The sequence below is a fragment of the Vidua chalybeata genome, chromosome 3 (genome assembly GCF_026979565.1).
Source record: "Vidua chalybeata isolate OUT-0048 chromosome 3, bVidCha1 merged haplotype, whole genome shotgun sequence".
Classification (NCBI taxonomy): domain Eukaryota; kingdom Metazoa; phylum Chordata; class Aves; order Passeriformes; family Viduidae; genus Vidua; species Vidua chalybeata.
The window spans coordinates 8,904,891-8,926,179 of NC_071532.1; the positions used below are offsets into that span (position 1 = coordinate 8,904,891).

Genomic DNA, 21,289 nt, shown 5'->3' on the forward strand with positions numbered 1-21,289 from the left:
CCCTCTCACGTACTCCTCCATGTTGGGGGCTGAAATCCAAATGTTTCTGGAGCTACAAAAAGTACAGTCACAAGTGGGCAAAATATTTCCAATTAAACAAAACAAAATATTTCCAATTAAAGAAAAAATGCACAATATTATTACCAAAACTTTGGTGATAATCAACATTATTCAACAAGTAAAGAAACAAAGCATTTAACTGCTAAGACCAATTCCACAGCAGCTTTAAACTGAACTGAGTGGGAAAAACAGATGAGAAGTGTCTTACTACACAGATTAAAAAAAGGTAGATTGGCAGCAGTACATCCAACATCTGAAACATCAAACTACCTAAAAACTTTATGTCTGGTGTATCCAGATGCTCTACTTACAAGAAACCTCTAAGGAGTAAAGAGAAAAGACTGAAGAGTTGTTATGTTTAATGGAGTATTTTTAATAAAAGAATGTTTGCAATCAAGATTGACTTTCACACAAAGCAAGCAAGTGAACATACTCTCATCTTCTGAATGTGCTTCTCACAGGATGTTCTGAAGTGGACATCCTGAATTGGCATTAATAATTATACTGTACTGTACTCTTGTTCATATGTAATTGTATGGGGGTTTTAAGTGTTCAGCATGGAAAGCACGTACACTGACATAAAGAGCTCTAGCATCTTCTGTGCTAAACAGAAATATATACATTTACAACAGCATGACTTCTCTCACACTCCAGGAAGGCAACTGGCCTAACATTTAATTCTAAGATTGGAATCAAGTATGCAACAGTTCCTAACTTACTTTACTTTACTCTTACTCTCATGAAATGGGAAAAGTGGTAAGTAAATGCAAAAGGTTTCATATACACTATTTGTAAAAGACTAAGCAATATTGTTCATTAGTCTTTCTTAACCTTTCTGAAAAAAGGAGTCTTCTTTATTATTATAAATGCTGCTGATATACTACAAATGCATTAAAGGCACACTTAATTAAAAAAAAAAATACATGAGCCTGTTTGATTCCACTTCTCTTTTATTTCAAAAGAAAAACCTTTCACTGAGCTCAAGGAAAATACATTGCTTGAGCTCTATTTCACCAGACAAGGGTTAACTTTTTAATGTACATTTGCTATAAATACTCCATGAGCACTGACACACTAATACTACTCAGTGTTATGTACAAATCTACAAGTTGTACTGCAGGTTCTGTGATGCTCTCCCTCGGTAACTCAATTCTGATCTTATGGTTCAACTTAATTATGTCTGCATTAGCCTTCACAGGCAAGACATAGTGGGCAATTTATTTTGGAAAAAAAGAAAACCACCCTGTATCTCTGCACTTTTTCAAAGAAATGGAACTTGCTTTTATAGTTTAAGGATAAATTACAGCCCAAAAAACCCAGAGCATTAACTTCCACAAAATACAGGCTCTGCAGTTTCAGATGGATACAATGTAATCCTGTTAGTGTGTACACTAACACGTACTATTAAGCACCTAAATTCCTACTCCAACTGAGAGTATGACTCATACAGTAAAAAGTCAACACAGAAACTTACTAAGTTCCAAAAGTCTTTTCCACTAATAGGGAAAAAAAAGCAAGCTGTATTAACACCCATCTAAACACAATTTTCAAAGTTATTAGAATGCCAAAATTTAATGAAGCCTGGTACAAGAATTCTAGCTACGGTGTATGTGCACTACAATTTTAGCAGGCATGCTAAGAAGTGCCTGCATACACAGGGTATTAGTGCAATGAGGAAATGGCACATGAATTTAAAAACTGACTATCTTTCAGAAGGCCTAAAATACATGTCTGGGTCACATATTTGCAATATCAATCTAAATACGAGCGAATAAATAAGACAAACCCACTCCACATGAGCAGAGCTGAGGTCTCACAGCTACTAAGAACAACAATCACACTGTGATGGTGTAACCTTCAGATTTTACACAGCACATAAAAGCATTAAAAAAATTTTGTACAACATTTACAGGGCACCAAAATTTAAGCAAAAACTCTGCTGGAAGTTAGGAATCAACAAGAACCAGGCAAATTGCTAACAAAACAGCTACTTATTTGTTCATGATGAAGACTAAACTGGCAATCTACTATTTTACTGGCAAAATACTATTTTATTATTTTATTTCTGTGAGACTGAGAAATCTGTTCTGGAAATGGGAATTACACTGTATTTTCCCCAAGATTCTCCTAAGAAGCCTGTTAAGGCAACACCAGTAGTTTAGTTTAGTCGTTTAGTACTGAACACTAAAAAAAAAAAAATAAAACCAACAAAAAACCACCTACACAAAATTTTAAATCTTATTACTGAAACATTTCAATTAATTCATGCTGGGAGGAAAGGCCAGAAAATTTCCTTAAATACTTAGAAAACACAGCCACAGGAAGGCTTTAAATGCTGAGGTATTTGAAATCTTAAGACTTAGAACACATGTAAAAAGCTAACAAAGTAAAAAAAAAAAATCCTATCAACTGTCTATATTTGCAAACACAGGTTAGATCCACATTTGTATATTGTTACCAATATAATTAACTATAAGCATAATTTTCAATTTTGGGAAAAAATAATTAAATGAATGTTTAAACCTGTTTCTTCTACATGGATCTCCTACAAGATATTTGTAGGAAAAACCTTCATAAAAATTTTACTTTAAAATTGATATTCCTGTGGTCTCAAATCCTCCTTAAATTTAACACCTTGAACAGACTGCTAAATATAAAATGACAAACAGTGGTTTAGAAATTAAAGCAACTTAGAATCATTTAACTTATCCTTAAGAACAAACAAGATAGCCAAATAATGTATATTTTACAAATTTGTTTTTAGAACAGTAAGTCCGTTCCCTGAAGTATTTACTGCTGAACTGTCATACTCATGTTTAAAATGCTTCTATTAAAAAAGAAACACCTTATCACCTCTCACACTATTTCAGTAAGCACTACTTAGTCTGACTACCTGTTAAAAAATCCTAGAAAACACACTCTGATTTATGTGCCAGTGGGGCCATATACATATGTATTTTAAGGTCCTTGTATATATTTTAAGGTAACTTTTTCAGTTGATACTACTAAAAGATGACTGGACAAGAAGTAGAAGTGTGCCATATTTTAAAGAACTAAATCACAATGCACTAATGAATATAACCAGCATGCAAAGATTAATCAACAAAACTTGCTCTATCGTTCCTGCAGGACATGGAAACCCTTCCTTTCGTGCAGTAGGAATCTAAACAGAATTTAAATGCCTCTCCTCTGCGAACATATTGAATAAGACACCCTAACTGCAATGAATTTGAATGTTCTGATCTTTTCAGAAGGGTCTAGAGAGTATTAAAAAGATTACACTGCTTGGGACATCGCTTTCAATTATTCTACTAAGATTTTTTAAGAGGAAAACAGACTTTTAGAGGAACCTGGATTAAAGCCAACTAATATGACAAGTAAACAGATCACAGGTCATGCTATTCATGCTCTGGCACAGTAAAACAGTAGTTATCACACCTGAAACTTTAAATATTAATAGTCACTTCCACAAATTTCAGAAGTACATATGAAGAACAAGCTAAAAAATTAGTTTTTTCTTTCTAGATTTTAGAAAGTTAGCTACTAACATCTGACTATATTTAACTGCATGCTGTATTACATAGTTGCTACATGAACAAATAACTACTGGCAGGTTTAAACAGGCAAGAGAGCAGGAAGAAGTACAGGGATAGTAAAACTTCAGAGAAAAACAGTCCCAACAGAAACCTGAACGGACTTACCATGGATTCTGTTCTTCCAACAACAGAAAACCACATTTTGATCTCCGGCACTACAGATCCTTGAAAGAAAAAAAACAATTCTCCACTTCTCTTCCAGCCCTCAACAGCAACCACCAGCTCTAGTCTGCTGGATTTTCCAAGATACCCATCAAGATAACTCGGAGCTCGATGCTATGACACAGTGTAGCATTTATCAACACCAGCTATAACCAATACAATATTCAGACTGTTACGTAATCAGTTATGCTGTTCTGACTTCCATTTACTTTAGAGGCTTTATTAAACTCTGAAAACTGCTAGAAAAAAAAAAAGGGAGCCCTTTTGTACTAAAGACAAAAAACCTCCAAATTAAACAGGAAGTAATGTGCTGGCCCACAGATGGCTAAGAAGTCACATGCGAAAGCCCCCAAAAAAGTGATATATTTTTAAAGTAAACTGCATGCACACGCAGCTTCCAAATCATCTGGATTTCATAAAAACTTAACCACAATGTGGTTGGGAGTCTGGCAGCTTTTAACATCAAAACATCTTTCAGGGTTAGAGCAACCAAAGTCTGCACACAACCTCAAAAAGCAACACTGCTCCCCATTCCCTATGCCCGACCACTCCTACCAACTACATTTCCATATTCCATTACAAAAGCTATTGCTAATAAAGCTACAGAGTATTACTGTAAGCAAACAGGCAGTATCTACCAAAGGGCAGAACAGGAAGTTATTCTTCTGGATCACATATGAAGCTATACACTTTAATTTTAAATAAAAATATAAATTGGTTTAAAGCATTCCGTTTAAGAATTGCTGTTAGATATTTTTCCAATTTATGAAATAATAAAACAAAACCCAAACAAGCACAACACTGTTTACAGTGCTCTGGAAGATAACAGCTGTTTCATAAGTAAACTTGTTTTCTCTGCTATGTTTGCCTATAGCATATGCACTAACTACATGTTTGCTCAGAGGTCCTGTCCTGCGTCAGATAACACAAAAGTTAGGTGAATTACGTGATGCACTGAATTTTTGCTCTCTCTGGCACTCCTGGCAGGCCTTTAAAACATCTAATTAAATAAATTATGAGTAATTGTGATTAGAAAGTGAAAGTAGTAATGCACTTAAACATTTTACCTGTCTCTAGGTGGGAAGAGGATCCAACACAGGGTTCCCCAGGGACCTGACACTTTCATATGCTTCTTGACTCACCTCTTCAGGTTTTGTTTTGGTTTCAATTACAATAATGTACACATGTTTACAATCACCTGGTATCCCAAGGTAATACTTCTATCATAAGAATAAGCAGGTGCACAGCATTTCAATGCAAGCTGCATTCCTTCTCTGCTTGTACAACCTTTGCTTCAAGTTCAATCCTTGTTTTTTGATTGCAGAAGAGAAGGCGTAACAATCACTTGATAATTATGAACATTTGGTGTAAAGGTATTATATAAGGTATGATTTCTAATTCTGTCATTAGAAACTCTTAATTGGCACAGACTTTAAACTAATAAAACCACAAAACTAATAATAACTCAATCATTAGATTACAAACTTTTAGATGTTTCCTCAGAGATTAACAGAGATTTACTAGGAAAGCACACATTTTTTTTGCAATGGGTAGAAGGAAGAAAAGCAGTCCATTGGTATTACTTTTCTTTATGATCTCCTGACAATCTGTCCATTTTGTCCACCTCTAAAATATCATCAAGCTGCATGTTAACAAGCTCAATCCAAAGCCCATGACAAGTATGAGAAGCCCCATAACACGTAACAAGAAAGGCAAGTCAGCACTGACATGCAAACGTATTCTCACAATACGTTACTGAAAGCAAGTACTTTGTCACATCACAGGAAAAGAACTGTTTTCCTGACAAAAGCTAAACAGATTCAGGGTTGTCCTTCACTGGTTGGAGCAGGGCCTGTTGACCAGCTGCATTTTCTACTGCGACAACCCTTTCACAGCACTGTAGAAACCAACAGTTCATTAAACACAACTGGGTCAGCATCAGACTGGGCTCCTGTGCAGGGCAGCAGCAACTAGGCATTTCTGAAAGTATGAGCTTTCATCTCTTCAACTTTATGAGCACCTAATAGCCAACCTTTTACTATTAGAAAGTTTAGAAAAATCTGAATCTATTCCACACTTGCTTCTCCCTCTCATTTCAGGCATTCCATCCAGTTAATGTTTAGAAAATTTTAACAAATACTCTACTGGACTTGTTTCTGCATTTTCAAAGTTAAAAATGAGAATTTAACTTTTATACTGCTAAAAGATATACTACTTGAGAGATGTAGAAAAATATGCCAGTAAATATCAACAATCTAAGGAATATAAAGAAAAAATGCACCAACCCTTGCTAGCTTCTCAGTCACACTCACTCAATTCTCTAAGCAGTTCTGCTCTGACCAGATTGAGAAAATTAATGCTTGTATATTCTTTGTATTCTTCTTTACTCTTTTTTTTTTATGAAGCCTATTACAGGAAAAACATGCTGATAATTACTCACAGCAAGCAACTTTGAACATCTTGAAAATAATCCTACTTAACTACTACAGCAACTTGATTCAAACAATGCATATAATCATTTCTATCCAATGAACATTCTGATGACTTCATATTAAGCAGAAGTTTCTACTGTACATAGACCAAAACTAAAACAATCTGTTTCTTGCTTATTTCAGAGCAAGATTTAAAACATAACTGTTTTTATATCAGAATTCCAGTATTAGGGCAGCACACAGCACTAAGATAAAATATGACAGTCTGAACCAGTGTTTCAGCAAGTGTGCAGGTGAAAACTGTTCCTTTCATGACTGATCAGGTATTCCTTTACAGATGTCAGAACTCAGGAAATGTATTAAATAACTTGTAAAAAACTTTCAGATCAAGCTTACACACTGACCAGTAGCACTCTTCCATACTGCTAATGGAAGCTAAATGTCAGTTGTTAAATCAACATCTAGAAGCCAGCCAGCTCCAACGAAAAAGGAAACTTTTCCCCCTGTAATATGCTGCTTCACTCTCGATGAGAAATTAGATTTCACAGAGTAAAGTGAAAAAAAAAATACTTCCATGGCACATTTTGAAACATTCAATAGAAATACAGATGGCAGTCAGAAGTTTGATACATATTTAATCCAGTGTCAAGAACAAGAATTTGCTTCTCAAATTATTAACCCACTCCTCTAAAATCAGAGCAGAAAATTGAGTTACATTTTCCAGATCCTGAACTGTTTCCTCAATAATTGCTGATTGTTTAGAAGAACTATACACCTGACACCATGTATTCCTTTACAGATGTCAGAAATAATTCTTAAAAGCTGATACCATGCAAGATTACCATTTCAAGAACAGACTATGAAATGAGTGAAGGTTGTAAAAAAAAACCAAAAAACCAAACAGTGCTGTTTAGAAGCAATTAATTATGTGAGGTAACTTAAAAGTAAAACAATCATGTTTTCAGCTCATGCACTGAGTGCCAAGGAGTACCACAGTGTTCTGAAGTTTCACATACTACACAGTGAAGAGACATTAGGAAAGACATCTTCCATCTACTGCATACCACCTAATCACAACACAGACTTTTCAGTATCACTGTTGCATAATTTATAACAAGTTTTAAACTCTAAAGATTATGTTTGCTATTTGATTCAGTTAATAAAGCAAAACCAACCAACTAGTGGAGTCTTCCATCTGGTGGCTGGAGCTGTATGTGCATTCTATACATTACTATGTAGTGCTGCTAGCTACAGCATACACCCTCAATTTTGGCTATTATGCTGTAGGTCTCCACTGTAAAGAAACAAAAGTAAAGCCATTCTTGCACCTCTACTCTGTGCAAAAGAAAAGGTGTTGTCTTCATGGCAGAAAGTATTCCAACTTTAATGTATACATTTGAATTGTTATATTTATTCATCAATTAACCCACACACACATTCTTTGTGTTTACTTCTTTACTTTCAGCAGAAGTGCTAAACACACCTGTTTATTAATTCCGTTTAATAACACTGCTAACTTTTGGCTCTGAAAAAACTGAATACACTTAGAGCAGAGGTTTGAATTGAAGTGTCATAATAACTGTATCCATATTATGTTTTCCCTTGTACTGTCCCCATCCATATGTTTTACAGAAACATTTCCCAATCAGAATAAAAGCATGGTCAACACAATGTGCACAAATAACGTAAGGGAAACAGACTTTTTCCATTAACATTTTCCACAGCAGGCTTTTTTCAATGAGACTTAAACAAACTGACTTCCATACCTTGGCAGCAACGATGCTCAGTCCCATTCCATTTTGTTTTTTTAGTGTTACAGTGATAATTTCAGGTTCTTTTCTCAAGGGCTGAGCCTATCAAATAGCGAAGGGGAAAGAAGAAAAAATTCAGAAGTTCATATTCACTGCCAGACTAGGAAAGTAACTAAGCAAAATAGTTCATTACAAACAAAACTACTTTGTTAGAGCAGCAGGTCTCACCCCCTAAATAATATATCTGGTATCTATTTTAGAGGTAGAATAGCTAACATTTAATTAATATGGGTTCATATTAAGTACTAAACCTGTGTTATACTACACTGCTGAAACTTTGAGGTCTACTCATTGTTCCTCCTTCTTTAATTCATAATGAGATTATTAATGAATCACACATCGAAATGTAACTGGTCTATAAAACTGTAGTAACTTCTAACGAAAACTGAAGTTCAGACTCCATAGGCCCCTACTACAAAGGTGATGGTGATCTACCCAGAGAGCTCAATTTTCAATTTTTCAATTTTTATAAGATATTATCTTTGCAGAATTATTAAGAAGCCAATTCATTTCAAAGGCAGAATTAAACGTTTGAAATAAAGTTCCAAAAAATTTCACTTCTGAATACCCCTGAATACAGCTGGAGTCCCCAGACATGTTCAGTAATTTTTTTTTATATCTTTCAACATTGCTAGTTCCTCAACTCAAAAAGTTGTCATCACCATCTTCATTAGCTGAGGAATGTCAGTTGGAGCACATTAGCTTGTATTCAGACTGAAATGTAACCACAAGGTCCACAAGACCCATGACAAGTAAAAATATGAGCCAAGGAGGGTAATTAAAAAAATATTAGTACTTTTTGACTGAGTTCAAGTATTAGAAATGCACGTAGTTTTTAAGCTGAAAATATTAATTAAAATATGATGCTATTTCTGTTTCGTTGCTCTAAAAATTATTTCATATAAAGCCACCATCTTTCCAAAATCAAGCTGTTCAGTAACTTTGACATTCAAACAGACAAGCAGAAAAAACCCATCACAGAACAAACAAACAAACCCTTACAACAGAAGAGAAAAAACCCTTACCTTGCACTGAAGTGAGACCCTTTTTAGTAAGTATAATGTAAAGGAAAACTAAAGATTTTTTTTTTTTCAGGAAAAAGCACCAGACTAGAACTTAATATTAAATATTTGGTTGGTAACTGCTAATTTATAAATAAAAGCAGCCTGCAGTTCCATAAGTTATTTATGGATCCACATCCATATATATTTTTGCCTGTGTTTAGAAGAAATTTCTTCACTGTTTATTCTCAGACTGGGGGAATATGACAAAGTTTACTTCTGTGAAAATTATAATCATGCTACAGCCTAGAAAAACAGTGACTTAAAAAAAATCTCCAAACAGTTCCTTAACTGTACCAAATTCACTGATGAACTACAGATTTAATTATGAAGCCTATTCTTCCTAATAAGGACTAAAACTGATCACATAAAACTCAATTGCTTGCCAAGACTGCAGTCAGTAATTATTCACTGAATCAATACTTACCAGCTCAGCATTCTCATGGGACAGGTGACTTTCATAATCTGCACCTTCAAAGTATATTGTCCACGTGCCTGGTGACCGTGGATGAGGTGTTAGTCTACAAAAACCTAAAAGAAAAAGTAATGTCAATACAGTCATGGTACTTTCTCAAGGGATTAATTAAAACAAAATAGTATTTTTATATTCATTAACATGTTAATTCTTGTATCTCAGATGCCATTATGGGCTTTGCTGCAATTTTATGCTATTACCTACAAAATCCTATAGATCTATAGCTGTTGCTTCTCAGAAACACTTACTTAAAGACATTGCAAGTTCATAGAAAACTCCGGGGCTGCAAAATATTGCTTTTACCAACCAGATTCAGAAGAGACATGAAACACCAAATCATCCTTTAGAATACAAACTACCAGAACTCTGATTAAAACACTGCTACAGAAATCTACTTTGCAGAGGGTCTAGCTAACCAATCTCAGCACAGATTTAGCAGAGGAGAAGCTCTGTGTGCACTCAATATAGTTTTAAATGCAGCACTGCAATTAACAGGTATTTAGCTTGATTTACTTTTTGTTATTTGAAAAATTCCTACAGTTTTGAAAAAGAAGCCACAGCAGTTCAGAAATATGCAACATTTTCTCCTAAATCAGGAACATTGAGAACACACATCACACAGAAATTATTAATCACTCCATCCATGATGTTATTCTCCTCCTCATAAAGACACTTTTTCAGCAATTCAGTTCACAATGTTTCACTCCAAAAAGTCTCTCAGCATAACTTAAGGTATACCCAAAAAGTAAAATTTTGAACGTATGCATTAAAAAAGCCTTACTTATAATGAATATACAGCCATTTGAATGGCAACTGAATTATACTTACTAATTAAATAATTGATTCAACTAAGCTCCTTAGTCTCAAAACTACATCCTCTGTTACTAACTGGACTTTCAAAACAGCCACTTTCCTACTTTTCTTTTAAATGCAAGAATATAGGTTTTCTATAAACTAAGTTGGAAGCAACAATTGCAAAGGTTCACTGTAGTATACAGCAAGTCTGCTTTTTCAATAGCCTCCTCTGCTATAGCCTCTTATTTACCTTGACATTCCTGTTTTTTTTTTAAACAACTGCTTTTAAGCAGAAAATCAAGAAATTCTAATAAAACTGAGTAGCCCCAAATAAAGATTATAACTTGTTCATTTACTGAAAATGCTCAGACAGACCCCCTGCTTTACTTTCACAAGTTTAAGTCAATTTCATGCAACCACAAGATGTCATTTACTTGTCATCTGAAATTCTGTTGGAGTACAAATGCCCAAACCATAAGTTTCACTGATCAACAGTGAAAGCATTATTTTTACCTCATGGGGTTTTTTAATGTTACATGGAAGCAGCTGATGAGTAAAAAAAATTTTTTGATTTTAACTATATTGAATAGTTAATTAATTTTCACATTAATTTTAGATATCAAAGAAGTTTTGGAGCAAAGGCAAAACAATATTTCAGCAGGCTCTAGTAACTCAGCGTCACCAGAGGACACAAGGAAAAATGATGCACCACAGCTATGGTCACGATGAAGAGACTAATTTATTTCCTCTTACTCCAACATTTATAGTTTTCCAAAGGTGCCAGTGGATTGGAGGGTGAACGTGCCACCTCGCCAATGACACTGGACAAACTACCAGTACATCAAATTTCTCCGCCTCCATGAAGGAATGCAGAACAATAGGTTTACAGAGTTGTGTGAGAAAGTTTTCTACAAGAATGTGAACTCAGAAGGCTTTAGAAAACCTGAAAAAAATCAGGGCGACAACTCAGCACTACTTACTTAGGATCTTGAAACTGAAAGAAAGGGACAGTGAGAAAAGGTAAGGATCAAAAAAGCCTTAGTAATTTTAATGGCTTGCAAAAGCAAACACTTGAAGAACACAGTATAAAAAGACTGAAGCATACACAAAGAAAAAGTGGCTTACACTTATCTAAAATATATTCTGCATTCTGTGTTTGCTACACAGATCATTGCAAAACAACAAATGAACTAACCTCTTTGACATAGTGGATCTAAAAATTCTTGTAAACCACTTGGAACATTTCTGACAACATCACAGGAATAGCCATCTTCTGGTAAGAGAAAAGGTAGCTGTAAGTCAGGATCCTCTTCCAGCTGAACTTCTCGGCCATCACTGCGAGCAAGTTCATCGGCTGTATTTTCTGCAACAGTTACTACATTCTCTATCAATTCCTGGACAGAAGGCAGAAACACATTGTTACTACAAAGGGATCATTTTATTAAGATAAAAAAACTTACATTAAAAAGATGCTAAGATTGCAAGAAAAATCAAGTTCTTTGGCTCTGCTATGTACAGTCAGTACACTGCATTGTTTTATTTTATGAAATCCCATAGATAAGTGTATTAGCAAATGAGACAGAAGCTCTTATTTTTACTTCAGTATTTTCCAAATCTGTGGTGCATGTTTTTGATATATTATTATTATTAATAAAAAAACAAGCAACTATGGAATTCTACGTCTGTGTAAACCAGTAATATAGGTTATGTTCTTCAGGAAAAAACTTTTTAGTTTGGTAGCCAATGCATAAAAACATCTCCAAACTACAAGTCCTTCTTCCCATTCCCTCAACACCTTTCGGGCTGTTGTATTAGTGCTTCTGACTTAATAAACAAATGCATCCAAAGTTAATAAAAGATGGACTTTGTACACAATGCATTCAGCTATATAAATATCAGACTGCCTCTGCCTTTTTTTTTTTTGATTTGATATCAGTGAACTGTCAAGAGTTTACCCAAAGAGTGTTTTTTACAACTGTGCAATAACACAGCTGTCTTTTGAATTTTGCCCTGGATAAAACTTTGAATAGTCAGTCATCTTAAATATCAAGAAAAAAACACAGTCCCAAAACCATCATTATACATATATATATATATATACACACACACACACAAATTCCAGGTATCAATATGTTAATCAAAGGACAACCTGTCTGCTGCCTGTATGAAGGGATTCAGGATCCCTCAATATTTATATTCCACATGTCAAAAAGTGTAGTGTTTCTGATGCTTTCCCTTGATTTCTACAAATTATCAGACTTTGTTCCTTCTGGTTACACAGAACCAGATATTAGGGGTGCTTCTGTTCTCTCTTCTATCACCTTTCTATATTTCATTACAGATGGTGTAGTGCAGCGACACCTTTCTGAATATGTGCAACATGGAATGGTACCTTCCTTTCCAACTCAGCGTAAGGGATTCTTGTTAACACCCTGCTTGAGTCAGTGAAGTACATCCACCAAAGGTAAGATAGCTATTCAAAGCTGGTGGTTTTTTTATCTCAGGTATGTTAAAACTGGACAATGAGTGATAGAAGAGACTTACTGTTGGGATGAGTGGTTCATCTGGAGCACAGTGATAATTCTGCAACAAGGCTTGTAGCTGCAGAGAATTCAGCTTAAAGCAAGTACTGTTAATATTTGGAACATCTGCATGTGAGTATTTGTCCATGGTAAGCAATGTGGTTGCCTAGAGGAGAGAAAAAATTCCCAGATAACAAATTCAAACCAGAATAAAACTTTAATCTTTGTGTCTAAATATTCTTTAGATAAGAGATGGGAAAAGAGAAAGCAAGAAGACAGATTTGTAACAGAAACAACATCAATAGCCCCCTCCCCCAAACAAACACTAAATAAAGATGAATTGCTACTAAATCTGTCATAAATGAAGCATATCAATTTTTCAGCTACTCTTCCTGTCTCTGTTCAGTATAGTTACGGCTCAGTCTTATAAATGGAAATTTAACACCCATGTTCACTATTAATTTCACTTGTACCTTAAACATTAACAATACTGAGAACATGCTTTGTGTCTTTAACTCAATGCTACTTCAGCATTCCAGGACTAACTCACACAAGCTATACTTGTCCACGTGCTATTTTCTAGGAACACAGCATCGGCAAATATTGTCTTTGAATACACGAATATGTGAGAGGTGTCAATCAGAAATAAACTCACCTGTACTATTCTGCTCAGGTGGCAATCAGCAGCCAATTCTAAACCCTGTTTTTCTGCCCAGGCTTCAATGTGGCCAAGCTGTTGGCGCATGATAGCTCCCCAGTAATGTGAACATAACCCTGAATCCGGGGCTGTAACTAGTCTGTTAAAAAGCCACATGTTGATAAAATGAAACAGCTGGGAGAAGAGCTGTATGGTCAGAGCAGCATTTACTCTACATCTTCGCAACAGGGACATGGCTCCAGTCAAGGTATGCAGCACATCATCTACAGAAATAAAACAAAAAGTCACTCATGTTCACAAAATGCAGAGTACACCTGGTTTAGGCAGTAACACAATGACACTCAGGTCAGGCTGGTGAACGCTAGGTGGAACCTACATGTATTTAATTACACAGTCTTTCAGAAATACATTTACTGCTCCATGATTTTAAACATAGAACAACATTAAAATGATAGGTGGAACGTAACCCCTGAAATGTAAATAAATTCTTGGGGAAAATATTTATCATACAAGTAAATAACTGGCTATACCCCTTGTTTAAATCACATTCTCACTTCAGTAAAAAATCTTTCTATTTGTTTTTATAACAAGCTCATATTCTGTTCTTCTATGCAACCTTTATATTCTACTGTTTCAAACGCATATTCCAATTATTCCATATCTTCTTCTAAGTATCAAATTGTACTCAGAAATTTCAGGTGAAGTTATTTGCATTGCATGATGCACTTAAACTACAGAATGCACCTTCTGTTTACACACCAGATTTTTATAACACTTCAAAATCCCATCTTCCAATTACTCCATTGGAATATTATCTAACAAGCAACAGGGACTTCTATCAGCATCACCAAGAGCAAACACCCTCATATGCTTCCCAGTGGAAGCAACACATTTATCTCCAGGTCTTCTTAAAAGCAATACTTTTAATCAGAAATCTCTTTTGAAGAGACCATTAGTTTTTTTTTAGAATTGAAGCTCAGGATTGTCTGAAAAAAGTATCTGTAGGTTATAAGAAATCCGTAATGCAGCTCAAAAATAACTGAAATAAGAACAGCATCTGCTTTTATTCCAGTATCAGCTTCCTACATCTTCTGGGTTTGTACCCTCAGAAATACTCTCACAGTACAGGGCACTACAAACATGGCAGTGCATCTTCAGTCTTCCTTGAAGGCTCAAAGCAGGAGAAAATGCAAGAACAGAAAGCTTAATACCTAAAGCACCAGAAAGTATCTATGAAATTTTCATAGTTCAACAGAATGTTCTGTTTAATTGCTCTGCAGATCACTTTTCCTTCAATTATTGAGGCATTAGAAGTCTGAGCACAGTCACTGAGCCAGGATTACAGACACAGGGTGATAGTCCACATTGAGCAGGGTGCTCTGCTGGCAAGCATCATCTTTCAAGTATCACAGCAGGAACACTGGCAGGAATCTACATGGCCAGTCAGCCTGACCTTAGTAGCTAGGAGATTCTTGATCAAGTTCTCCCATAACAGCTCTACAGTGAAACTGCCAAGGTGAGGACTGGATAAACTGATGGCAACACATGGTTGGACAACAGAACTTGGTGGATTTGCTGATACAATGTCCAGTAGGCAATCACAGATTAGTGGCTTCCCTCACTTTTTGAGGGGAGACTGATACTGTTTAATTAATGCCTTTAATTAATGATCTGAGCAATGGGATGGAGCACATTCTCACCAAGTTCACAGATGGTATCAAGAAGGGGCAAAATACTGATACGCTAAAGAGCAACAGTATTTTTCAGAAGGGCCTCAGTAGGCTGGAGAAATGGGCTGACAGGGACTTTGTGAAGGTCAAAGGCAACTCTCAAGTCATGCATGTGGGACAGAGTAAGTCTGTGCAACAGCACAGGACAGGTGACACTTGAACAGAAAGCAACCCTGATGAAAATTAAGGAGAGATCCTAGTAAACATCAAGTTGAATGTGATTGAACAGTGTGTCGTTGCTTGAAAGGTATCCAAGCTGCACACTTAGCTGTTGAGTCAGCAGCAGTGCAGCTAGCAGGAGGGAGAGAGGGAAGCAATCCTTCCTATGCACTCAGCATTGCAAGACTGCATCTGCAGCACAGCATCCAATTTCAGAATCCCTGGCACAAGGAGGATATAGATTTAAGGGCAAATTCAGCAAAGATCAAGTAGTCTAACCTATTTTAGGCCTCTGAGGATTATTTTCCTCTGGATCATCAAGGAATGCTGGCATGTAGTTATTAAGCTCTGACTGCAGACAATGAACCAGGTACCTGGAAGGGAATGGGGAAAAAAGTGAATTTTAAATCCTCTATGTGTTCATTACAAAGGTTCTAAAGAAAAGAGTTCTATCAAATTACAAGATTCCTGAAATTTCTGTGTTATGAATGTGATTATAGGAAACCAAATAATACTTTTTAAAAGGCCTGAGAGACCAATTTTCCTGTATGTTTCCTACAAATGCTGGACAAACAATTAGGTTATCTGGGAACAATATGTTTACATGCAATATTGCTACCACATTGGTAAGAGACAGTCATAAACTACACGAAGAGATGCTGTCAGGCCAATCTTGGGTTCCATAAGTTTGAAAAAATAATTCTTCCAAACAGAAATAGATTTTTCTTTGTTTTGAAATCTAGCAAGAGTAGTACTTAAAAAAGAGTAAATTCATGTTGTGACTCAACACACAAAATCCTGAAATGACCCTAGGGCTTTGTGTGAGAAATTTTTGATTCTTTTATTTCTCTTACCTTTAACTACCCCAAAATGAAAACCTGTTTTAGTATCCTTTCTCTTCAAATAATTAAACATTCTCTTTAACTCTATTTTTGCAAATTCATACTTTCTATTAAGAACTGAAACTAAAAAGGAATCAGATTGTAAACATATGTATACAAGAAAATATTTCACGGATTTCTAAAACTCCCCCTTTGTTTGACTGGAAGCATTTTTAATGAAATACAATTGCTAGAAATTAAATCCATGGCAATTTCAACCAGTCCTGAAATATACCAGTTACCACCAAGTGACATTTCCACAGCACTTCTTTCTGTTCATGCTTCAGTTGTGCTTTTTTATTTGCCTTCTAAGTCTATCTTTCAGGGGTCTCCAGAAGTTTAATACACACATTTGGAATCTGCCATGTTACACTATACTTAGGGAAAATCCACACAGCTAAAATTCAAGATTTATGTACATTATGAGCAGTCTAGATGCAAAATTAGAAATACAGCACCACTCCTTCCTAGCTGCAGCAATATTCTGTCTTTGATGACTACCCGGCCAATTAAAGTAGCAGGAAATTATTTTAAGACACCAATTCAAGACACTGAGCTGTGGCAAAAGACACAGCTTCATTAACAACTGGTGATTTAGAGATGTTATAAAAAAATTGAAAGACTTTGTCAAAACAGCTACTTGCTATGCCCTACTTGCCCAAAATTTATCAACAAGAAAAAAAAAAAGGAAACTGTGGGAATCCGTACAAAAGGGTCTGGTTCTCCCCTGAAACCTTTTTAAAGTTCTGAAAGCAATGACAAGGTTTCACAAACTACACATATTACTCTTCTGAGAAACACAGCCCCTCAAAGCTAAACTGTTCAACCATGGCTAGGTCTCCCAGTCTCATCACAGTATAAAAAGAGCACACAATACAGTATTTCATATTACAGGAAAATTAAAATACTGTATTTAAAATAGTCATCCTACAAGTGGGAGTAGGCTGGGTCTAAGTCACCCAAGGTACACTGGGATGCCTCTAAACATTAGTTTCTGATTGGCAAATTTGCTGTGAAACACTTTTTCAGTAGTGGCTTGGGTGAAGGAAAAATCTGTATATGAACAAAAATTAAGCCTTTCTTTTTGATTAATGCTGTGCTCAGCCAATATTGTTATCTTTATTCAAGGACATGTTCCTCTGAGTGTTTCCTTTCCTGTTTGGTTATTTAGTTCAATTTTTCCTTTAATCAGTATTGTAATTGCCTGAGCTGACAAGTAAGCTTGATTTTTACTCCAAACCAAAACCTGTCCTTCCTTTTTTAAGAAAAATCTGTGCAAAAAGTCACTCTGAAAATTGCTATTTATGAGAATTATGAAAGTAGATTATATTTAGAAGCCCTTAAAGAGCACAAGATTCATTATTTAAAGATCCAGGAATATTTAAGCCTATGTATTTACATACTAACAGCAAAACTAACCTTTCTTCACGATTTCACATTAAATTAAAAGAAAGCAATCAACAAAAACTAAATTTTCTTCAAATTATCATTGGCAGCCTCAACTATCACAAGATCATCTAACAGATGAAACTCGTGCACAACTCAGTGATCCATATTCAGAAAACAGGGCATCTGTCTAAAGAAGTAAGTCTAGGCTGCTCTATTAAGTTTTTCTCTCAGGTATTTAACAACACTCAAAGGATATTATTGCAATATCTAAAATTTGACAGAAATGTGAAGTTGTTCTATAAATCACAGAAACAAAGAAAACAGTAATTGAATTTTGATAGCCTTACTTGAATGCCATTTGAACCAAGTGTGCCAAAACATCTTGTGCATCCACAGTAATTCGGCTAAGATCTCTGTCTTGCTTTATGAAATTGAGTAGTTCAGATGCATTTGCCATCCAAAAGGCAAGGGCCCCAGCAATATTCTTCTGTTTCTGTAAGTGGAAAGAAGCAAGAAATAATACAGAGAAATAATTTTCTGATACAGCATGGCAGCTTAAAAAGGCTCCAAAAGATAGACCAGTACCTCTTCCCATTTCACCAAACATCTCTCAGATACCAGATATTTGCAAAATGTTTGTACGTAATACCGCAATTGCTGTAACTACTACGCTCAATTTGAACATTTTCACCCAACTCATGAAATGCTAATAAATTGCCAATAGCCATATCAATGAAAGCCACAGTGTAAGCATCTAATTACACAGTGCTAAGAGCTTAGCAGATGCAGTATCTGGTAATCTGTGCACTTTTAAGCGCATATTCACTACTGCCCACTGCCACACTGATACTGCGCTCACTGGCTTTGATACCACGTGATTCAGTATCAAGTACTGATCTATCTCACCATCTCCCGACCACAAATGCCAGGCCAGGCAACCTCAGATGAAATCCAAAGAATAGGAACCACAAACAACAAAAAAAGAAAATAAAGGGAAGAAAAAGAACTTTGGTCATTTCATATCCACATTGAAGTGCGTTAAGCAGAAATTATGGAATGCCGTAAAAGTTGCAAAGTCAAAAAAGGATTTTAGTACTGCATGTTCCAGTTGCTGAATGAGTGTTATGAACTGTTCAAGTCCAGCTGTTTGAGTATTGTATTTTGATATGGAAGCAGCATGAGAAACTGAGCTAAGCCAACATAGCTAGGATCAGTTCCCAGCAAATATATCCTACCTGATCAACCTGGTCTACCTCCTGGAGAAAAACGGACGAAGGAAATCAAACAGAATAGAAGAAAGAAACTTGTGAACAATCATGAAAGCTTTAGAAATCAAACACTAAATATGAAGGTACAACACATGTTCACAGTTATACACAGATGCATTAATCAGTAGCAACTGAGCTCCTTCTAAAAAATTAATTATTTTAACAGGACCAGTAGCACAACAGCTATGAACTGAAGTGCCTACATGTCATAATTAATTCAAGGAATTAATGCCTTAAACTAGTTGCTATCCCAGACTGGTTACTCCATGCTCAGTGTGCCAGAGAAACCTTGCAGAAATTTTTGCAGGCAATGGGGTAACTAGCAATCCAAACAACAGATCCTGGGAGCCATTTGCCCACACTGCTGCAATAGAGACAATATACAAACACAAAAAGAGGGGAAAAAAAAACCCCACCCAAAATGAAAAAAAAACAAACAACATTCAAAAGCAAACAAAATACACAGAACACCTAGGACAGATTTAAAACATGACTTTTCAATTAAAGAACAAAAGGATTGTTTGAATCAACAGAAGAGTCAAATGAAATACCACACTAAGTTTCTTAAATGTTGGTAAATATAACACTACACTGAATTAAAATAAAAAAAAAGAACACAGATGTTTGATTATTTAGAACTGAGCTCTTAATTATTTTTTGCTTTCTGTTCATATCACTCTCCCCTACCTGCAACACAGTGAGCTTAGATGTAAATATTTGAGGTGTTACTATTTTAATTTTAGTTAGAGCTCAAAACACCAAATTGCTGCTTTTTTGTTTCCTCTCCCTTTGCAACCAAAGCACTCTTAACTGACTGAAGATGTGTTGGCACACAACAAAAGGAAATGCTCCTTCAACAAACAAATGTTAAAATTTAAAAAGGATGAAAAAAATGCCACAGAATGATTTGGGGGGAAAAAAAAAAGGATACAAAAAAAAAGTCTTTTTAACATGAACTAAATTTCTAATCCTGCTTTTTTATTGAAAGCACTGAGCCTTCTCATAGATCTCTCCTATTTTATATTTACCTCATACAAAGTCATATATAATATTTGGATACAAATACTATATATGAAGTCACAAATTTAATTTGTTAGCAAATACTTCTTGAGTAACTTCACAGAGACTCGATAGCTTTCTGATCTAGGCAGGGAAATTTAAGATCTCAGCCATTAATTTACTCCCACAATCCAGCACAGGAGTTTGTGCCCCTTCTCACTCCAGTTTTGGGCGCCTCTCTCCGCTTGCCACTCATTTGTTTTCTCTGTCTCTCACACCATCAGATCCCCTTCAGTGCAGGAATGCTTTATGCTTGAGACACACAAAAAAGCTGTTGTGATACAACTTATTACATGGTAATTTGACTGTGGCAGCCATAAATATAACCACTTATTATTACACCTTAGATGAAGTGATTTGACTTAGCTACACTTGTACTGTTTCTACTCCACTAAAACAGGTCCATGTAAAGACATTTTACTGGTCCCTAGAATCAGTGTATTTCTTTGCCTTCAGCCTATTAACCTTGAAATTCACTGAAGTTTTTCTCTTTTGTCCCAGGTGTATTTCCCCCCCCTTTCCTCTGGCTCCTTTCACTATGACGTTTGAATGAACCTCCCAATTTTTATGCAACCTCTGACTCCTCTCCTCCTGGAGTTCTTCCAACTAGGCAACATCTTTCACAAACCACAAATACTACTTCTTTGCTGATGTGTTCCGTAATATTTAGGTTGGAGATTAGAATGCAGCTGAAGTTACAAGGCTGTAGAAATGGCCTTTCACAAAGGACAGTCCAGACAAACAGCTGGGTTTAACAGCTTTGTAATAGCATTAGCTGGATTATAGAAAATACATTTGCTTACAACTACAAGGCTGCATGTGACTTGGGAAGCTGTTCTCAGTGCAGTAAATGAATATTTTTCACAGGATAATCTACTTTCTAGCTTTGATTTCTTTCAAATCAAACTGATGTTTGAGTCCACTCCTGTAATATCTTCTAGCAGCCACCTCATTAGCCATTCAACACTAAGAATAGAAAATTTTATCTCTGCTTTCCCACTGTACCCACCTCTGTCACTACAAGTCGTTTTAGGTTCATTATAACTAGTATACATTAGTTCTATAAACTGAGTGACTTTCTTTGATTCAGACCTGTAACTTCCAGTTTATATTTGAAGACTACTTCTCTCTGTTTACTTTCCATTCTAGCCATTGAATTGCTTATGTGCAGGCTCTTGCCAGTTCATGTTCTCCGCTGTAGCCACAGTCTCCTCTCTTCAATAGACAAATT

The 21,289-nt window shown here is 35.7% G+C and overlaps 1 protein-coding gene across 15 annotated transcripts in view; it reads right to left on the minus strand.

Moving 5' to 3' along the window:
• AFDN (afadin, adherens junction formation factor) overlaps positions 1–21,289 on the minus strand; it is a 116,186-nt gene that overhangs the window by 33,820 nt on the left and 61,077 nt on the right. For 10 of the 15 annotated variants that reach the window (XR_008429890.1, XM_053938112.1, XM_053938107.1 and 7 more), the window contains 8 exons: positions 18,967–18,987; positions 18,079–18,224; positions 15,741–15,835; positions 13,570–13,835; positions 12,937–13,080; positions 11,588–11,786; positions 9,550–9,653; positions 8,017–8,103 (listed from right to left, as the gene is read on the minus strand). Coding sequence is in view for 14 of the 15 variants with exons in the window: in XM_053938112.1 (XP_053794087.1) it covers positions 8,017–8,103; positions 9,550–9,653; positions 11,588–11,786; positions 12,937–13,080; positions 13,570–13,835; positions 15,741–15,835; positions 18,079–18,224; positions 18,967–18,987 (1,062 nt within the window). In the remaining variant the exon portion in view is untranslated. The remainder of the gene's footprint in view (positions 1–8,016; positions 8,104–9,549; positions 9,654–11,587; positions 11,787–12,936; positions 13,081–13,569; positions 13,836–15,740; positions 15,836–18,078; positions 18,225–18,966; positions 18,988–21,289) is intronic. The other 5 variants (XM_053938115.1, XM_053938111.1, XM_053938110.1 and 2 more) reach the window with 1 other exon arrangement.